The 13,179-nt window shown below is 38.0% G+C and overlaps 1 protein-coding gene across 8 annotated transcripts in view; it reads right to left on the bottom strand.

Annotated features, from left to right (window-relative positions):
* Lama2 (laminin subunit alpha 2) overlaps positions 1 to 13,179 on the bottom strand; it is a 573,571-nt gene that overhangs the window by 348,795 nt on the left and 211,597 nt on the right. For all 8 annotated transcript variants that reach the window (XM_028877376.1, XM_028877370.2, XM_028877371.2 and 5 more), the window contains exon 5: positions 1,265 to 1,444. In XM_028877376.1, coding sequence (XP_028733209.1) covers positions 1,265 to 1,444 — 180 coding nt within the window. The remainder of the gene's footprint in view (positions 1 to 1,264; positions 1,445 to 13,179) is intronic.

Raw genomic sequence — 13,179 nt, 5'->3', positions numbered from 1 at the left:
CTGGTGAAATATAATACAAAGTAAAATTTGCTTCAGGTTTGGAAAATAAAAGGCACTAGAACATCTACCATATGTTGTGTGGAGATAATTAAAACTTGGTAGTTAGTCTGTGATGATGGAGAGGGTAAGCTTGGGTAGGCTAAGCAATGAGTAGAAAAAAACAGGTGAAGAGTGATGAGGAATTGTGACCCTCAGCTCACTGTGTCATAAGTAGGTCCAGTGGTGGCAGTGGTCTGGTCTTCATAGTCTAGATCTACTGTTCTCTCCTCAGGTTCAATTTCATCCTATCACTCTACTGCTCCCTTATACATTCAAGGATACAGTACAGCAATCACTTTGTTAGCATGACTGTGCCTTAGGATTCAAAACTGAATTGGAACTATTGTAATGGCTTGGTTGTGTGGGGACAGGCACTATACAGATTCATGATTAGAGCATGGGGTACATAGGGAGGAATTGGGCAGAATCAAAATTAGGAACAGCAAACTGGGCTGATCATCCTTCTCATAACAACCTCAGAAATTTCAGTGTGTTTGGTACTGAAGAAAAATACACAGTTAGTTTTGATTGTCAAAGATCTGTTGAAAAGACGATTTAGATTTTTGTTTGCTTTTGTTAATTTTATTCGCAAAGAAAAAAAGCATTTTGTAGAATCATTTTCCCCATGGAATGGCTTTTTTTTTTAATTTTGTGGTTTATAATCATTAATGGGGCCAGAATATTTGATAAGATAACCTGGTCTTTGGACCAACAATATTGATATCTCTGGAAATTTCTAGAATAGTGAAATCTCAGTCCTGCTCTCTACCTACTGAATTAGAATGTGGTTTCCACTAGAACACCAGCTATGTGTATGATAAATATATAAAAACGCATTTCTTCATGTGTGTTTTGGCCAAAAGTGTTTCAAATCCCCTGTACTTCAACAAGTAACAGCTCAGAGCCAATTGTAAAAATACAGATCCCATAAAGTGACAGAAGAATCTAATGTAATGTTTTAAGAAGATTATGAACAAGATATTATGATCTTCATTTTACAAAAGAGGAAATTAAAGTTGAAAAATGTTAAAGGACTTGATAAATTCCACATAATTAATAAGTCACAGAACTTGGATTTGAACAAAGGAGAGTGTTCTGTGTTTTAAAGTCTCTAATGGTAAATGTTCCTACAAATCACAGACCAATTTCTCTCTCGATCCTTGACCGGCTGTTAAGAAGATGGGCATGGTGTCATTCAGGCTCCCGTGCTATTCCCAACACTTACTCTTCTTGTGACAATGGGATCGATTTCTCTGGGGTCTTTGTGAGCAAACATCATCAAGTCAGCGTTCAAGGTGCGGATCCGCTGAAACCTCAGGCGAATATAGCGAGCAGAGGTGAAATCCAGGAGTTCAGGGGAAGGATCATCAGCACTTGGTCTCCCATTAATCAAAGAAATGTGAATCTACATGGAGCAGAAAATGATGTACAGGGTTAGTTTTCTTCCTGCTTCTCCCAACATGGGAATTGCAGGCTCTTGTTCACACATCCAAGTGAAGCAAAGTAGTGGAGATATGTACGGTCATCTCAATAGATGTTCAGGTTATAGTGCTGTTCATCTGTTATATGTTCCAGATACTACATGCTGTACTTATTTGTAATTGTTCTTCTAAGCCTTTTCATCATCTTGCTTCTCATAGCATTCCCAGAAATTAACTATTAAATCAACTATATTTTCTAAAAATTAATGTGCTATAAATTATGTAAGAATCTGTTATATAGTAAAAAAAAAACAAACAAGAACACTTGATAGAAAAATGTTAGCCATATCTGACAAAACTAGGACTCTGTCATGGATTAAAAATAATTCTGAACTTGAAATCTTTCTATGACGAATGGGGACATATATTTCAGAGATAATATACAGGGCAAAAAATGATAAATTTTGATGGAAACTAGATAAATCTTAGCTCTCAGACATTTCAATAGATTTACTTTTGTTATGATTTATTTATTTTTTAGTAATTGATAGACCAAGAGGACAAAAATTCACACAGGCTATTGCATAGTATAAGAAAAATGGATTGTCTGAAATTGTATTAAACCTGGATGTAATGATGACTTTTTTAACAAAAATAATTTAGCACATTGACATCAGAAGAAATATGATTTGATCAGAGCATCTTCCGTATATAAATAGAACTTCCCCAAATGCACAGAAAGCTGATGTGCTTGCACCAGACTACCTCAAAAAACAGATAATTCATTTTTTTCTATTCTTTATTTTTTTAGTTCTCTGAGAATTTCATATAATACATTTTGATCACATTTCCTTCCTCTTCTCAATCTTTTCAGACCTTTCCCTATTCACTTTCCCACCCAATTTTATATAGAGATTTTTTTTTAAAGTCCGTCAAGTACAGTGTGCAGTGCCCATTAACTCTTGCATATCTGGCCTTCACTGGAGCATGGTCTACCCATCATATCCCTAAAAGAAAATGTCTCTTCCTCTGGCAGCAGGTATCAACTACTCATAAAAAAGCAGAGAATCTACTGAAGGACAGATAAACTGTTGGTTCAAATTAAAAAAAACACTACCACAAATAAAGGAAATAGGTCTTTAGTACTTTTAAGAATGATTTCAAATCATAATGGAAAGAAAGTCAAATAATTTACAATAAATTTGAACAAAACAGGTGTGGCAACATTATTGAAAAAACACAAATATAACTGAATTATCAACTACTGATAAAATTCTATCGTCTTATAATAAGGTAACTGTTAACTAAAAGTGCACTGGTAAACTATTTTTCCAGTTTTTAGGTTGAAAATGTTCACCAATATTGAAAACACCCCTTGAGAATGAGACTAGCTTTGTATGGTCACGTGTCTGACTTCTATGAGTCTAAAGCCAAATGGCACAGACACCTCCAACATGAATTGGGCAACACATTCCAAAATGAGAAATGTACAGGGTTATTGATTTGCCACTTCTCTTTGTACAAACTAATACAGATATTATAACACATATAAACTGAATATATTCAATAGATGGAGAGTTCCCATTGTTCACTCCCAAATTTATTTGCCAAATCTGATTTGGGGGTGTTGATATAGGCAGTCGTGAGTCCTTTAGGAGGTAATTAGCTCATAAAGGTGGCATCCTCCTGAAAGGGATTAGTGGCCTGATTAAAAAAAAATATGCTAGAAATCTAGTTTTATCTGCACCAAGCAAGGACAGGAGTCCAGAGTACACAATCCAGAAGAGAGTTCTCACAATAATAGATGAGCACCATGCTGACCTCTGACCATAGCCTGCCGGTTTCTGGATATGTGAGAAATCTAGTTATCTTCCTTAAAAGTCACACAGAGTGGAAGTCTACCAGCTTGAACTCACATGGAAATATTCTTTTAGCCCTTTTTGAAACAGAGTAAAAAAAAAAGGGGAATAATTTGTTAGTGTGAGAGGGGTTCCATAAACTACACACCTACATATTGAATTATGGGAACAGTTACAAATACTCTAATGGTTCCTTCTGTATCCTGTATAAAACAAATATTACTCATGCATTAACTCAATCAGATCAAAATTGTAAAAACTATTGAAATTGGGTGGTGTGTTTTGAACATACCACGTGGAAATGCAGACATGAGCACACACACACACACACACACACACACACAAACACATACACACACACACGTATATGTGACTAAAATGACTAGAGAACTGAAAATGGAGGACCTGAGCCTCAGTGGAAGAGAGTTCAGGGCAGTCTGTGTACACACTGCACTCTCGATTCAGGTCAGCCTTGGAATTTTCATCTGCTTTTGGAAGACAGTATATCACCCATGTTAATTACATTTTTTGACAGGCAAGTCGATGAAATGTATTTCCATCCTACAATTCTACTTTTAGATAACTCCAGAGAGCATTTTACAAACTGACTGCCAATAAACTACTCCAGTCACTGGAGAAATATAGCAAACACTGAGATGAGAAACTGATTTGATGCTACACACACACACACATACACACACACACACACACACACACACACACACACACACACACACACACGACTAGACCCAAATGCTTCATGATTAAAAATATAAAAACATTCAAGCTAATTGATTCAAACTCTGATACTTAGTGATGAATCAGTTCACCAAATCGACACATTGGAGGGAGATAGACTGCATGCTCTCCAAAAATGCTGAATCTCACAACACTGAACATCCTCTACTGCTGGAGATCTGAAGAGTTATGTACATTTTCTAATATCCTATAATGTTGACATCTAGCAGGTGAGAAAAAAACACAACAGAAATGTGTTTTAAATTAAGTTGCTCTTTCAGCTAAAGGAGAAATCAATTAAATGTTTAAAGAACAAGTAAATGATCCATGAAGCTGTTAAAACTAGTCTCCCTTGAAGGTCAACATTACCACCCTCAAAAGGTTACCAGTGTTCTTAAATTTGTGCCTGAATTTCTTTCCTGTCTTCCCTCACTGCCTGACCCTGAGATGATCTGAAGGGAAAGAGGAACTCATTGAATATGTTGGACTCGGGTTTCTGAGTGTTCCTTGATGTTGATGCTATGGTGAACCAGGATTTGCTATGTAAGAATCAGTGAATTCCTCACATTTTTTAAAAGGTGTGCATGTGCTCATTTAGGCTAGTTAGCCACAGTATAGCACCATGAAATATTCAGCAAAAGAACACTTTTCCTCACAGCTTTGCTGTGTTCATCAAGTTGCTCTGCCAAGAGATCTTGTGATCATAGCTAGTCCCAAGCTGTTTCTGGGAGGAAAAAAAAATCCAGCCAGCTGTTTGCTCATGTCACATGCTTTTTTCCTTTCTCTCTCTCTCTCTCTCTCTCTCTCTCTCTCTCTCTCTCTCTCTCTCTCTCTCTCTCTCTCTCTCCCTCTCTCTCATCTCTCTCTCTCCCTCTTTCTCTTTCCCTACGTTCCTCCCTCCCTTTCTTTCCTCCCTCCCTCTCTCCCTTCCTCCTTCCCTTCCTCCCCTTTCTATTTTCATCTAAATTTAATAAAAATGTTGAGTAGGTTATTTCCTCTGGCACAATGGTGTGTAATTTCAAGTTGACAGAATTGTTTAGCATGCTTCTGACTTCCTATGGAGTGACAGCTGGAGACTGTCTGTCTTCAAGGAAGATGAAACCTAGCGGGCTTCCTGACCACCTCTGCCTTTCTGTGAGGCCTTGGAAAGCTCTGGAACCCCAGTGTCTTCTGTAATGGTTTCTGTTCCAGACACACTGGTGGGTAGACAGCCATTCTGTCACAAGCATCTGTCCCAACGGAAAATATCTAACTGTGACTATCGATTGACCTTTTAGAATTTGAAACCACTTTTCTCAGAAATGAGATTTCATAGACTAATAAATGGGGAAAAGTTCATCAGAACGTTTATTTGCCAAATAACTTCACCAGCAGTACATTCTTATCAGCCAATGACTGTTTTCTGTTAGGTAAAGCACACTGTATGCCATGTTCTCCCAGCAGATGGGAAAGACCTCTCTACGTCGATCTTATTTTACCTTAAAATACAGTTTTAAAATATTTTATGCAACACATGATCACATGTTTTTAATACCAGCACTCTAGAGGCAGAGGCAGGCAGATCTCTGTGAGTTTGAGGTGAACATAGTCTACAGAGCAAGTTCTATGACCGCCAGGGCTGTTACCCTGTCTTGAAAAAAAAAAAAAAAAAAAAAACACAAATCAGATTTCAGCTCTGGAAAACTGCCCCTCATTATGAGACTCTATCTGCTTTAGGTTGCTGAAAGTGCTGTGGTCCTAATAACTGTCTCAATGACACAAGGTTGTAGTGGGTAGCCATTCCAGCTTGGATCTGGAAGTTCCAACCCCCATTCAGACTCTGGCAACTGTCACGCCTATGAAGCGGGGCCGGGGAGGCACCTGGAGACCTGAGAGCTGGATGGTGAGCGAGTTCTCAGTGCCGGGATGCTGAACGGTGGAGGTGGACTGAGCAGAGCTCCAGAGAACACCGCTGGACTGCGATACACCTTCCCCAGACCCTGCAACCTACCTATCCCTTAATTTGTGAGTTACACCATTAAATAAATATCCTTCTAACTACGTGGAGTGGCCTTAATAATTTCACCGATACAAGGTTGTCATGAGAACAGGTGGGCAAGAGAAGGAAGAAGGTTTAGAGATCAGCGATACACATCAGAGACTTGGCAGTGAATAGTAGAAGGAATGAAGTTCCCAAAGTGGCAGGGTCCCCTGGGAATATTTTCAAACCCTCTTTTTTATCAGCAACCTCTAAGAGTGCGACAGTGAAACAGAGCGCAGTGAGAACAGACTGACCCCAGGCATTCAAACAACAAGTCCGTCCGTATGTACAGAATGAGATGATCTGTTCACATCCACGGCAAAGGAAATGAAAGAATGGAAGCCACCCCGGAGCCTTGCAAATCCAGCCCTGTGTGGGAGAGTTAGACAATGAGGATGATCTTGAAAAATTAGCCTACGTGTTTCATTTTAGAGTGGGGAACAAAAAGGATTTGCAGGACACAGAGGAGCCGTATGAAGCTTGGGAAAAGGAGACAGTATGGCACTTGTATCACTGCTACTATCAAAATGTAAAACTAGGGTTTGGCCCTCAAGGTCAATGGCCCCTTTTGGGGGCCATGCCTCCCTTTGTGCTCCTACTGCTCCAGAGCTCCTTCCCTTCCATGCCACCTTGTTGTCCCCCCGCCCCCTTTTAAAAAAAATAGTTGCTGCCTTTTAAGCCACAGCTGTCTGAATCAAGCAACTGCACCTTGACCTCTACCAGCAGCGATTAGGCTACAAGGGCTGTAGCTGGAAGGAAATTTGTTCCCTCGGGCTCCAACTCTTGCAAAGCTATGAAGGGAACATAACTAAACCACTGTCCCTCTAAAGAACTCAAAATTCAAAAGTTCAGGTGGAATTCTGCTCTTCACAGGTGGAACAGCAAGTAGCTTGCCTCCTGTCCTTGGTCGTGTTCTCCAAAAAGTCTGTGTGTAACATTGTGTAACAAGCATCTGTCAGATGTTGCATCCACCCTGTTAGGAGCTCTGAGGGTGCTGGACCCAGCCTTCCTCCCTGAATAAATTCACCTGCACATTCACCTTGATAACTATAATGTACACAGCCAGCATCAGCAAGATACAAATAAAAGCTTCTGGCTATTTGATGTATTAGTTCTAGTGCTCGAGATTCTGAATTAAACCTATAGAATAGCATTGTTTATTTCATGTTGTAAGCTACCTATTGTTGGTGGTAGTATTTTACATTTTTTTGGGGGGGTGCCACTCAGCTCCCAAATAAATCACACAAGGAAGCTGATTCTTAACTACGAATGCCCAGCCTTAGCTTGGCTTACTTTCTAGCCAGCTTCCCTTAACTTAAATTATCCTGACTACCTTTTACCTCTGGGCTTTTCCTTTTCTCTAACTTTTGTAAATCTTACTCTTACTCGGTGGCTTGCCGTGTGGCTGGGTGGCTGTCCACTGGAGTCCTCCTTCTTCTCTGGCTCTTAGATCTTTGATCTCTCCTCCAAGATTTCTCCTTCTATTTATACTCTCTGCCTGCCAGCCCTACCCATCCTTTCTTCTGCCTTGTTATTGGCCAGTTCTTTATTAGACCAACAGTTGTTTTAGACAGACACAGTAACACAGCTTCACAGAGTTAAAAAAAAAAAGCAACATAAACAAAAGTAACATGTGTTGAAATAATATTCTATGACAGCACCTTGCTTGGGATGTCTTTCTGTATGCTGTGAATGTGTGTTGCTCTGATTTGGTTGATAAATAAAGTGCTGATTGGCCACTAGCCAGGCAGGAAGTATAGTATAGGTGGGATAAACAGAAAGGAGAATTCTGGAAACAGGAAGGCAGAGTCAGGAGTCACCAGTCACAGAGGAAGCAAGATGTGAAGGCAGAACTGAGTAAAGGTACCAAGCCATGTGGCTAAACATAAATAAGAATTATGGGTTAATTTAAGTATAAGAGTTAGTCAATAGTTAGCCTGAGCTAATGGCCGAGCAGTTTTAATTAATATAAGCCTCTGTGTGTTTACATGGGTCCAAGCAGCATGGGAGCTGGACAGGACCAGGAAAACTTCAGCTACAGTACCTGCTCTCACAAAAGTAACCAATGACTTTCATGTTATTAGCTAAAAGGATCAGGCCTGTCCTTACCATGATCTACTAGTAGCAGCTGAAACAATTAGTTACACCATTGACTCAGATGACAACGTGCTGTCCTCCATTTGCTCCTGCCTTGTCTGGCTTTCCTCTACTCCAACTTGCTCACTATTGCTGCTTGAGAATACTTTATCTGAAATTTCTAGGCAGAGATGTGTCACTCCAAAACGCTGCAGATCTTGGATATTTTCCTACACCCCATGTGATATCCTCAGAGTGAGACACATGCTTGAAGATGAAATTAATTTGTTTCAGTTTGGAGTAGTTCAGTTTGGGTTTGTGGGTGAGGTTGCTCAGCTGAGCTCCTTCTAATAAGAGAGTGGCATCGAGCTCCATGCTCTGTCTTTTCTTCTGCTTTTTAAATAAATATATATATATATACAAAACCTTGAAAATACATAAAACCAGCACGTACCAAAATTAACCAGACCCAATGTCTATATAACCCAATGAAATATTTATACAGTTAGGATAGGAATACAGAACATATCATGAGGAACTTCATGTTAACTTTTACACTTTAGGTATCAAATATATTTTATGAACTTCTTCACCAGCAAAACAACAAATCATGTTTTGTTTGTTTGTTTGTTTGTTTGTTTGTTTTTCTGCTCTAATCCCAGTTACTCATACAGTCATTTCATCAGAGCCCATGGCTTTCAATACTACCAATGCTGGTGTTTTCCATCTCTGGTCTCCAGGGCTGACTTATATGAAATGTAGAGTGCAGAAACTAACTGCCTACTTAGTTTATAAAGCTGCCCAGTAGGAATCACAAAATGAATTCCTGCTTTTCACTCCCAGCCTCCTCAGTTTCACTGAATAACTATCTTTCAGCTACTTCCCACCAAATGCTTAGGATCATGAGCTATCCCTCTGTTTTCTTACATCCTGTGTCAAATTTATCTGTAAATCTCATTGGTTTAATTTTCAAATATATGCAGCAGGCCATTGCTGTCTACCACTTTCACTGAAACCATCCTGCACCACATTCTCATCATCTTAAACCCAAGACATTGCTACTGATGCTTTCTCTCAATCTTCCAGAACATGAGTCCTAAGACATTAGTAAGCTCTGGAGTTTGTTTTTAAACTAATGTAACCCCAAGCATAGTAGCCAGTCTCTGGCAAAAATTAAGGGCTAATTTAAAATTTTTGAATGAAGTTAATCAAAGTTCTAAATACTTAGTAATTTCAATCAACTACTCTTCTATAAAAAAAGGATTTCTTAGAATTGTTGATGAAAATGTTCTATTAATGTGAGTATGCTATTTTCACAAAAATCAAATTAAGAGTAATAATCCTTCCAATTCCTTTAACTCAGAGCATTTTTGTTTAAGTTGATTTAAATAAAGTTTAAATATTAACTCTGGCCTATTATTTCCTTTTATCATAGTTTACTAAGCATGTTAATATGACTTCAACATAAGTCAATTTTATTACACTTAAGTTTCCTTACGGTATGCCAAGTTTTATCTGAGATGAATACAAAAATGTGGTTTGGGAAAGATATGATATTGTATTTGAACTTAGGACCTGTTAACCTTGATTAAACAGAAAAGACCTTATCCATTGGTTAGTCATATATTTTTAATAAATCAATGAGAAATTATTAAGTGTGTCATCTTGAAAGGAGAAATTTCTGTAAGGAAAAATTAATGGGATATGCTTGTAAAAATACAGATGTCCTTTCATGAGCCTCAGTACTCCCTCTAACCAGAATGGGAAACATTTTCTTGGTAGCATACACCATACTAATTTAATATAGAGGGCCTTTGATGACTACACCACTTCATTAGACATTCATAAACCCAACTGGAATAACTACTTGTGTGTAGTTGATGATTTTAGAGTTGATTGGAAAGTGATGCTTTAAAGATGAAATGTCAAAAGGCTGTGTGTGGCCCCAACTTCTTTAAGCAATCCATTTCAACACAACAGACAGATGTTAGCATAGTGAACTGTTTATCAAATATGAGTCCATCGTTGACAACTCTATGCTTGAGCTTCCTCTTAACACTTGTTTTACTATCCCATACCGAGTATTTTGTTCCAGACACACACTTTGTTTCAATTGCCCTAAAACTGACATTGTTTTTCTCCTGTTTTTTTTTTTTTAATTATAATTCTTGCATTTGTCTTTCCTGGATGAAAGCTTTGCCTGCCATGAAATATTTAAACAAATTCTTCACTGTCAAATGCATTGTCATTAACAAATTGAAACATAATAAGAAAATCAGCTATCTTCACAGAATATTTGTCATCTCTTCTTTTTACTTCTCTGTTCTTCTAGTGAAAATCAAAATCCTGGGCCCAAAGGTTTGCATGATTTATCAGCCGGTTAAAGAAAAGACTCCTTTGCCTCTCATTTTGCAATGGAGTAGGATGAGATTCTTTCATCTTCATACCAAAACGCATTTCATGTGGCAGTGAATTTCTATGTTCCATAGAATTGGGGAACACACAGAAGGGCTAAATTTTTAGCAAGCATATAAACAGAATCAAAAGTTCCAACTGCTTTAGGGGAACCAGTTTTTTCAAAGTCTTAGTGTTGGGATGATCCTGTTTTAGAATAAATCTGCTGGTTTTCCTGCTTTCAACAGCTCAAAGCAATCCAGCAAAGCATTTATTTCTAAGTCCCTTGTTAAACATGAGCTTTGATCAGTTTCATCTGAAACATGACCTGATGGGTAACCTGTAATTCATCTTAATTAAATGAAAGAGCATATGACTCCCACTGGTCATGATGTATAAGATGAACACTGGCCACTAAGTGCCTGAAACTTTCAAAAGGAGAAAAAAAAATCATGACTAAGTGTGCACTCCACCCCTTCCTTTAATTTCTAACTCTGAAAGGTCTTTGAAATATAATAATTCCTTTTACGTCATGTATTCTCAATGCCTTTAATGTAATAAAACAGTGACCTAAGTTGAAAATATTTTATTTACCATTGTGCTTTTCTTTCTGCAGTTCTGTAATATTTGCGTGGATAAAAGAAGACTTGTCAAAATAGGTTTTCTCAACCTCTTTAGGGAGCTTCTCATTTACATTTTATCAAATGCAAATGTCATTGCTAAATCTTTGCGCTGTCAAGCCAAGACTATAGAGGGATACAGTCATCATGTGATCTCCACTGCCAGGAAAGAATCCAAGCGGAGCAGCTCCAGAGCAAGCCATGAGGGAAAACACCAGAAGGAAACTCTCTCACTCCTCAGACATTTGCATTGCTCCAAATTGTGCTCTGGGTGTGTCTCAACTTAGAGATAGCCTAAGAAAATAGACTCATTATTCATCTCTTCCAGTCCCTTAAGTATTCAGTAGGACTTCACATGTAGAAATAGCACTGGTTATTATTATGCAGTTACTAGATATCTAAAAACATTACTCATCATTGAAATGTGCTTACTGATGCAATATTAACCCAGCTAATGCTTCCTGGGGGTGTTACCCTTTTTGAAGGAAAAAAAAAAACATTGAATTTTAAGGAATTATGTCCAAGTGTAGCTGAGATGTTTTCTAATTCTATTCTGACTTCTCTCACTATGCACTTTAGCCCATCATAACAGTATATCCCACAAATCAGAAGTTCAATAACCCTCCATTCAGTAAATAACATCTGGTCATATAGATACAACTAGAAGACTTATATTGACAGGAAACTATTGCTGATGAGTCTGCCCAATGCATCTGCTCCCCATTTTATCATCAGACATGCTTCCATACAGTTCTGAATATGACAGCCTCAATGTACTATTTCCATTTCCTCTATATGTCTCACCCATGATTCTTCAGATTCTTTTTATGGTTCCGTTTTTCCTTAATTAATTTGCATAGGATTTGCCCTTCTAGTTCTGTTGAGGACTGTGTGGTGTGGAATTATTGTTTTGCTCAAGTCCTACTCAGACACCACTGGACCAGATTGAGAACAGATCTTCTGAAAGAGGACAGGCTTCAGAAAGAATAGAAAACAGAAGATCATTAAGCTAAGGGACAGTTCCATACCCAGTAATCTATCTAACCCCAAATCACATTAATACAGTCTCTCTGGTTGACAAAAGAAATCTTTTGAGAAAATCAGAATCATAACTGCCTATTTCTTGGAGTTGAGGAATGAAGCATTAATATCCAGAAATCAATCAAATTCTAAATTTTTATTAATTTCAAAATAAGTGAAATTTGTGGTGAAAGTTTTGTTACATGAGTATTTTATCAAGTGAGAACTAACAGTGATAGTTAAAAAACACAAGACAATTTACACTTCATGAATATTCTACAAAGTAGAAAGTACTAAAACTTTAAGCTATAATTTGATAAAAATGTTTCATACTCAAAATAAACAGCTGTGAAATTAATATGGTCTTCTTTAATACAGAGATGTAAATTGGAGCAAGTCTCAAGGACAATGAGAGTGTTCCATGACCTACATTGGTAGCCCAGAACAATTGGTACCCTTAGAAGTCATATAACAACACAAAGGAAGACTAAAGCAACATTTTCCTGTTTTGTTTTCAGTCCCTGTGTGGGAACACTTGTTTAAAATTAAAATAAAATCTTGGAACAGGCAGTGCAAACACTACGCCAGATCCCGTGTCATTCCATTGGAATAAAGCCTGCATGTGTGTTTGAAGGAGAAATTCAGTCTCTTTTCAGACTCATTCTCTGATTCAAAGCCTTCTCAGAAAGTATGTTCAGACCTCACAAGTGTGCAAATGAAAGTCTGTATGTATATCTTGATTTGATGCATTTGGTGATGACCACTGATAATCTCAACAGATTTAAGGTCCCAAAAAGACCCTTCTAAAAATAGAAAGATGTAAGAGACTTTAAAATAAAAAGACAATAGTGATCTTTGGAGAAGAGTTTAGATATAGCTCCTCAACACGGAGCACATTCCTTAGGCTCATCATATTCCTGATACCTCTGGCATTGTGAGTTGCAAACTAGAGTCACCACCCCACCTGACACTTGCCTGTCCCTTATTTGAAC

The sequence above is a fragment of the Peromyscus leucopus genome, chromosome 8a (genome assembly GCF_004664715.2).
Source record: "Peromyscus leucopus breed LL Stock chromosome 8a, UCI_PerLeu_2.1, whole genome shotgun sequence".
Lineage (NCBI taxonomy): Eukaryota > Metazoa > Chordata > Mammalia > Rodentia > Cricetidae > Peromyscus > Peromyscus leucopus.
Note: the sequence above shows the minus strand (reverse complement) of the source record. Positions and strands in the feature narration are given on the sequence as shown.